This window comes from Otolemur garnettii, unplaced genomic scaffold, assembly GCF_000181295.1.
Source record: "Otolemur garnettii isolate 467f Iridium unplaced genomic scaffold, OtoGar3 scaffold00029, whole genome shotgun sequence".
Taxonomy (NCBI): domain Eukaryota; kingdom Metazoa; phylum Chordata; class Mammalia; order Primates; family Galagidae; genus Otolemur; species Otolemur garnettii.
Genome location: NW_003852424.1, coordinates 16,856,547 through 16,864,544, shown reverse-complemented (window position 1 = coordinate 16,864,544; position 7,998 = coordinate 16,856,547). Strand labels below are relative to the sequence as shown.

The following is a 7,998-nucleotide window of genomic DNA, read 5'->3' as shown; positions in this document are numbered from 1 at the left end:
AAAAAAAAAAAAAAAAATGCAGCCAAGGAAGACATAGCAGGTCTGAGAACTGGTATTGCTCAGACAGGGAAGTGTCTATTTTCAGGCAAAGAGCCAGAATAGGATGGGTCCCATTTGTCCTTTCTTGGTACCACTTCTTCCAGGATGTAAAAGGGACCGCCAACTTCTTGTCTCATGCCATCTCTAGTCATATTTCCATCCCTGCATTTAGTATAAAAAATAGTTTCTCCCCGAAAGAGAAATCAACTCTAATCTTTCCAACCCTAAAAAGTGTGACTCTTTGGCTACATCGCTCTCTCTCTGGACCTCAGTTTATCCTCTGAGTGTAAAGTCCAGGCCTGAGCATTACCTAGTTTCCAGACCATCAATATATTCTTTCTTCTTTTTCCTGCTCTCTTGAGCTGACTGTTTATTCCGGATTTTCCGGCGGATTTTTTTCAGCATTCGCTCCTCATACTGCCAAGTGAAAGGGGGAGTTTAATAAGTCAGTCCAGTCAGTCCCTTACTGCTATCCTGTCCCCATAAATTTACCCCCATTCTTTTCCCATGTGAGCCACCCCCAACCCAGGACCTGGGGACAGACTCCTGATAAGTTGAAGACCAGATTTCCTCTCCCTAAACTCTTAAAAAAATAGATGCTTCCGAGTGGCGCCTGCGGCTCAGTGAGTAGGGCGCCAGCATCATATACCAACGGTGGAGGGTTCAAACCCGGCCCCGGCCAAACTGCAACAAAAAATAGCCCGGCGTTGTGGCGGGGACCTGTGGTCCCAGCTATTCCAGATGCTGAGGCAAGAGAATCACCTAAGGCCAGGAGTTGGAGGTTGCTGTGAACTGTGTGACACCATGGCACTCTATCGAGGGTGATAAAGTGAGACAACGTTTCTACAAAAAAAATATATAAAATAGATTGCTTCTTTTGAATCATCCTCTCTCTGAACTCGTGCATAGTGTCTAGGAGGCGCCTGAATTCTGACAATTCTTCCCTGTAAATAGGGAGACTCTGCTCATTGGTTCACTACGCCACCTTGTGGTCTTGTCTGGGAACATTCCTTTCCCTGGAGCCAGACAGAGTTGAGATTAATTAATATCCTCAAATGGGAATGACAAACTCAGGCATTGATATTGAGTGAAATAGGCTGGGTGGGGATTATGGCAAGCTAGAGAGCCCAGAAAGCTACTAGGCCATTGATTGCTGCAGGTGGAGGTGTGGGAATATGGGAAAGTTCAAGTTAGTGAATTCCCCCAGTCAGAAAAATGTTAGCAACCAATCTAAACATTTATAAAATGCAGCATAGGCCCATCAAAACATGTCTACAGAATATTCTTGGGCTCCAGGTCACCCATTTTCTAAATTCAGATCTAATAGAGGCAATGAAAAAGCATGACAGGCACAAAAGATTGTTCTCTGTCACCAAATTGCTATTGTTTGTTGTTATTCCTAAGTGTTGAGAATTGCCCTCTCTCTGAATTGAATTTAGAATGGGTTGTCTGGCTGGTTTCTCTGGCTCTGGTGACAGACGCATCCTGGCATTCTAGTGGGAGGGGACCTAAAGGTGAGACTCAGGGGCAGGCAGCTGCAACAAATGGGGAGAGACCTGGGGCCAGGAGTCCCCCCAACCTACCTTGGTGAGGGGCAGTTGAGTGGGTAGAGTGACGCCTTCTTTGGCTAGAAGCTTCTTTTCATCCTCTGTCAACACCAACTCCTGACAGTGCCCAGTCCCAGGTCGCAGAAGGTTGGGGGCTGTCAGGTGATGCTGTTGCTATGGAACAACCAGGGGAATTACATTAGGTCCAGGGACACCAACAGCCTCCAGGAAATAAAAAGGTGTCTGATCTGAGAAATTATCAATCCTTTTACTGCAGAATCTCCATTAGCAACAAGGCTCAAAATAACCAACACACAGACTTTTGACTTGGATATTCTACTTCCAAGAATTGATCCTACAGTTATCCTCACACATGTGCAAAATGAAATATGTACAAGATCTGTCTTTTTTTTTTTTTTGAGATAGGGTCTCACTTTGATGCCCTGGCTGGAGTGCCATGGCATCATAGCTTATAACAACCTCCAATTCCTGGGCTCAAGAGATCCTCTTGCCTCAGCTTTCCAAGTAGCTGGGACTACAGGCGCCCACCAAAACACTCAGCTAGTTTTTTCTATTTTTAGTAGAGACAGGGTCCTGCTCTTGCTCAGGCTGGTTTCAAACCCCTCAGCTCAGGTGATCCTCCTGCCTTGGCCTCTCAGAAAGCTAGGATTATAGCATGAGCCACAATGCCCAGCCAAGGTTTGTCATTTCTTCAACAGTCACTCATCAACTATTTCTTGAGCATGCCATGTACTGTCCTAGATTCTAAACATTGATTGTGAACAATAGAAGTATCCAGGACCGTATAGGGGACAAGGTAAAAAAGGCCTGGTCCATGCCTACAGTGGAGTACTCAGCTGTGAAAAAGGACAGGGCCTTCTATATGATGATATGGAACAATTGCTAGAATGAACTGTCCCTTGCGGTGACCTGGAATCTGACTCCTTATATTTTCCCATTGGTGGCGGTCATTTGCTATGTGTGAGGACAGTGAGATCAATTCCTGCTCCGATGCAGTCCCAAGGTTGTGCATATCCCACATCTCAAGGTACTTTTTTTTTTTTTTTAAGACAGAGTCTCACTCTGTTGCCCAGGATAGCATGCTATGGCATCATAGCTCACAGCAACCTTGGGCTTAAATGATCCTCTTGCCTAAGACTCCGAAGTTGCCTGGACAACAGGCACACGCCACAGTGCCCAGGTAGTTTTTCTCTTTTTAGTAGAGACAGGGTCTTTCTCTTGCTCAGGGTGGTCTTGAACTCCTGAGCATAAGCATCTCCATTGGCAAGAAGGCTCAATGCTAGCATTTCCTAGCATTTTCCCAGAATGCTAGGATTATAGGCATGGGCCACCCTACCCTACCATCCCAAGGTTCTTGACATGCACAAAAATGATATGAAAAATGATGCATTTAGGGCCAGGCACAGTAGCTCATGCCTGTAATCCTAGTACTCTGGGAGGCTGAGGTGGATGGATTGCCTGAGCTCATAGGTTCAAGACCAGCCTGAGCAAGAGGGAGACCCTGTCTCTAAAAATATCCAGGCATTGTGGCAGGCACCTGTTGTCCCAGCTACTCGAGAGGGTGAGGCAAGAGAATCGCTTCAGCCCAAGAGTTTGAGGTTGTTGTGAACTATGACTCCATGGCACTCTACTGAGGGCAACAAAGTGAGATTCAAAAAAAGAAACAAAGAAAAAAGTGTTTATAAAATCAGTTATTATTTTTATTTTTATTTTATTTTTTTATTTTTTTATTTTTTTTTGAGACAGCGCCTCAAGCTATCCCCCTGGGTAGAGTGCTGTGGCATTACAGCTCACAGCAACCTCCAACTCCTGGGCTCAAGCGAGTCTCCTGCCTCCGCCTCCCAAGGAGCTGGGACTACAGGCACCCGCCACAACGCCCGGCTATTTTTCGGTTGCAGCCATCATTGTTATTTGGCGGGTCCGGCCTGGGGATTTGAACCTGCCACCTTAGGTGTACGTGCTGGCGCCTTAGCCGGTTGAGCTATAGGCGCCAAGCCCAGTTATTATTTTTAAAGGAGTCATTCTGCTTGTCCATTCTTCAAGGCTTGCTGGAGTCCCACCTCCTCCAGGAAGCCTTTCTGAACCCACAATGACTTGCAGCCTGTCTCCTTCCTCTGTACACTTCCTTGAGCAGTATATCTCCACATCTTGATCCTTAGATCATAGAGACGGGGCACAGAGCTGGGGCTCCCTTCATTACTCTCATGACTCTCATGACTCTCAAGTCACCAGGGGCACTCCTGCCTTCCGTAGAGATAGTTGGGGTAACCTTTTGGCATCAGAGAAACAGGAACTCAAACTCTGACTCTTCCACTTACATACTGTCTGACTTTGGGTTAGTGGCTTAACTTCTCTGGATTCTGACTTTCTCATCTCCAAATGGGGGCACCACCTGGGTTGTCAGATCTGGCTTATGGGTACTTGAAATCCGTGACAGGTAGACAGTACTCAAACAGTGCACAATAGACACAACAAGCCTGATAGGCCAGCCCATGGTTCAAGCATACAGTGACTTCAGCTAAGGGCAAACTGAAACTCTCTGTGCCCATTTCCTTACATGTAAATTTACAACAGTAAAAGCCCCAATCTTCAGCGTTGCTATAAATTTATAGAAGATAAATTTAAAATATTTAGAACAGTGTCTGGCATATAGAAGGTGCATAGTGACCAGGCTCAGTGGCTCACCCCTATAATCCTAGTATTCTGGGAGGCTGAGGCAGGTGGATTGCTTGAGGTCACAAGTTCAAGACCAGCCTGAGCAAGAGCGAGACACTATCTTTACTAAAAATAAAAAAAACTGGCTCGGCACCTGTGGCTCAGGCAGCTAAGGCACCAGCCACATACACCTGAGCTGACAGGTTCAAATCCAGCCTGGGCCCACCAAACAACAATGATGGCTGCAACCAAAAAATAGCCGGGTGGTGTGGCGGGCACCTGTAGTCCCAGCTACTTGGGAGGCGGAGGCAGGAGAATCGCTTGAGCCCAGGAGTTGAAGGTTGCTCTGAGCTGTGACGCCACAGCACTCTACCCAGGGCAGCAGCTTGAGGCTCTGTCTCAAAAAAATTTTTTTTCTTTTTTAACTACTAATATTATACTGGAAGATGCCCTAGCCCAGGAAATATTAATAGTAAACTCAGGACTGGCATATTCTGAATATTCTGTAACCTTGGAAAAATTCCAGCTCCTTTCTGTGACTCAGTTTTCTAGTCCCTTAAATGAGGATATTGGGGATCTATGACCAGTGGTGGAAGCTCTCATGCCTCCAGGGCAGGGGACAGGGCACTCACTAGGTCCACGCTGCTGCTGCTGGAAAGAAGAAGATCTTTCACCGTGAGGTTGCAGCATGGAGGCAAGTCTGCTGGCTCCGCGGGCTCCTCTGCATACAGGCTTCCCCCTGGGCTCCACGTTCCTGATCAGGGCAGGCAGAGAGAGATAGAGAGGGTGGCAGGTGGTGGGTGGCGGTGCCCTGAGCTCCCAACCTCTATTTGCCTCCTCCAGCAAGTCTGCCATGATTGAACCCAAAGTGTTTAGAACTTTTGGTAGAGCTTGATCTCCCCAAAGAGAGGCTGTAGGGGACAGCCTCACCAGACCTTCCCTCTCTCCTTTACTATAACACCTCCATCTGTCCCATAAGGTTAAAAAAGGCACTGGACATTGTCCGGGGACTGATACGCCTGGAGGGAGTGGCTGTTATCATCCAAGATTATAGGCTAGAGTTGTAGCCAGCCAGGCCTTATCTCCCCCAAGAAGTAGGGATAAGGTCTGATTCACTTCAGGTCCCCCACCCCATCTTGGTGGCTGGCACACTAGCTATTCAGCTCAAGAACTTCAGGCCAGATAACTCTTGGCTCTGATCCTTGGGAGCTGTGTGACCTGTGTGACTTCATCTCTCTGAGCATAGGTTTTATTAACTGTGCAATGAGACCAATTAGAGCTCATTGCAAAGCAGGGACAAAGTATGCCCCGGCAGCCATGCATCTCCAGCTAGGGTTCTTCATGGCCCACAAGAGGTGCTGAATCTGTGCTTCCAATAGCCAGATCCAGGAGGGTCACCTTGAGACCTAAGATCCTGTAACTTGATGCACTTTTATCAGACACAGAGGTATCATACAAAGATGCAGGAGACAAACACGCCTAACATCCTTTGCACTGTGGTTGTCAGCACAATGTCTGGTGCCTGAGCCTGCCTATAGGGGTTGCATCTAGATAGGTAGCATTGGTTTGTTGCTTAAGATCATGGAGACTTGGTCACACTATCTGGAAAATGCAGCCAGGAGTGATGGATCACGCCTGTAATCCTAGCAGCTCTGGGAAGCTGAGCAGGGTAATTACTTGAGCTCAGGAGTTCAAGACCAACCTGAGCAAAAGCAAAACCCTCGTCTCTAAAAACTAGCCAGGCATGTGGCGGGTGCCTGTACTCCCAGCTACTTGGGAGGCTAAGGCAACAGGATTGCTCAAACCCAAGAGTTTGAGGTTACTGTGAGTGCCCACAGCACTCTACCAGGGCAACAAAGTGAGACTCTGTCTCAAAAAAAAGAAACATCGGGTTATAGTAGCATCCACTTCCAAGGGCAGTTATATGTTTAAGCACCTGGAACAAGGAAAGGATGGTGAGCAGACATAGCAAAACTTACCCAAGTCTATGGCCACAGAGGCCTCAAGCCCTGGGACAACTGACTCTGGGGGCCTGGTGGGGCAAAGGGGGCCAGGACAATAGTTGGGGCAGAGCCCCTTGCCAGGCTCTGTGGGAGGACAGCCAGCTGGGGTGGTGGTTGGTCTGCAGCGTGGAGGGGTGTCCTGAGGGTCAGAGGGAAGATCTTCAGAGATGCCACTGTCACTGGCTGCTGGAGACCAGAGCGGGGAGCTGGGCATCGAATCTCCAGAGCCCAAGATGGAGCTGAGGAAGTCATCAGAGTCAGGGCCTGGAAGCACCTGCTGAGATGGACAGGGAGGGCTAGGAATTAAGAGGTCTACTCTGTGTCTTAGATTGCTCTGTGACACTGGGCAAACCACTGACCCTCTCTGGGCTTCCAATGGCATTTCTTCAAGATAGAGCTAATTATTTTTTCTGACCAGGGTTGTTAGGGCTTGAATGCAATTATGTAACATGAGCCTTGAGTTTAAGTTTGGACCCAATGCCAAATTTCTGTGTGACTTTGCACAAATCACCACATCTTTCTGGGCCTTCATTGTCCCACTGTATGAAGGACCAAACGCTACCTCAGATATAACTTGCACTGCTAAAATCAAGCACCATGCTTCCTGGAACTGAACTAGCCGGGCTTTGGCAAGTCAAGAGCCTTGAATGGCCTTTGGTCCACCCACCTAGAGCTCTGCGGCTCTGGGCATCTGCAGTGGGCTCCTTACCTGGTCCTCAACACGGCCCCAGTCCTTGCCCAGCTCGATGTGTCTCAGGATGCCATCCTGTCGGTCAAACAGGAGATCCAAAAGCTCAAAGCTGTCGATGGGTCCCACAGGACAGGTGGAAGATGCCATCTAGGGCATGAGAGGCATGTGTAAGGATCACAGGGCCTTCTCACTCCTCCCCACTCCCTAGCTCCTTCTAACTCAAGTTCAGTCACCACTCAGCTGCCAGGTCAGGCCAGCCACTGCCCCTCTCTGAACCTCCATTTCCAAACCCACACTGTGGACAGATACAGAGGATCCCATGGCATGAGAGCCAGTTTCTTCAAAAAATGCTGCAGAGGGCCAGGCATGGTGGCTCATGGCTGTAATCATAGCACTCTGGGAGGCGGAGGCATATAGATTGCCTGAGCTCATGAGTTTGAGACGCGCCTGAGCCAGAGCAAGACCTCGTCTCCAAAAAAATATAGCCAGGCGTTGTGGTGGGCACCTGTAGTCTCAGCTACTTGGGAAGCTGAAGCAAGAGAATGGCTTAAGCCCAAGAGTTTGAGGTTGCTATGAGCTGTGATGCTACAGCACTCTACAGGGGAGGTGACAAAAGTGACAAAAAAAAAAAAAAAAAAAAGTACTGCAGAAAGGCCTGAGCTAGAGATGAAGCCAGTCTCTAATGAGTGCCTAGCCCACCTCAGTGCCCCTTTTTGGGAGGCAGGAGGGACATAGAAGAGAAAAAAAAATTGAACAAGAGCAACAGTCCCCAGAATGGAGGTGAGATTGTGCTCATTGTGGTCTCTCTGGCTCTGAGCCTCAGTCTCCCTATCTGTACAGTGAGGGTGCAGGGGAAGTGCCTTGCAGCTCTGACAGCTTGGGGAGGGTTTCCTGACCTAGACCCTCTGCCCCCATGGACCTGGCAGTGCTCACCTTTCCAGCTGCTAAATCCCCATTCATGGGTCTGGCCAGTTCTGTCTCCAGATGCTTTCAGGGACCCCACGACCAATGCTCCTGGCCCTGCTCACTTCTCTCTGTGGCT

General features: G+C 48.5%; 1 protein-coding gene across 3 annotated transcripts in view; it reads right to left on the bottom strand.

The window, feature by feature from the left end:
• CREB3L3 (cAMP responsive element binding protein 3 like 3) overlaps positions 1-7,998 on the bottom strand; it is a 14,121-nt gene extending 6,123 nt beyond the window's left edge. For 2 of the 3 annotated variants that reach the window (XM_003788873.3, XM_023512569.1), the window contains exons 1-6: positions 7,890-7,998; positions 6,975-7,103; positions 6,242-6,542; positions 4,895-5,016; positions 1,623-1,760; positions 350-456 (exon numbers count right to left, since the gene is read on the bottom strand). In XM_003788873.3, the coding sequence (XP_003788921.1) occupies positions 350-456; positions 1,623-1,760; positions 4,895-5,016; positions 6,242-6,542; positions 6,975-7,103; positions 7,890-7,916 (824 nt within the window). In that variant the 5' untranslated portion in view covers positions 7,917-7,998. The remainder of the gene's footprint in view (positions 1-349; positions 457-1,622; positions 1,761-4,894; positions 5,017-6,241; positions 6,543-6,974; positions 7,104-7,889) is intronic. The other variant, XM_012804559.2, reaches the window with a different exon arrangement.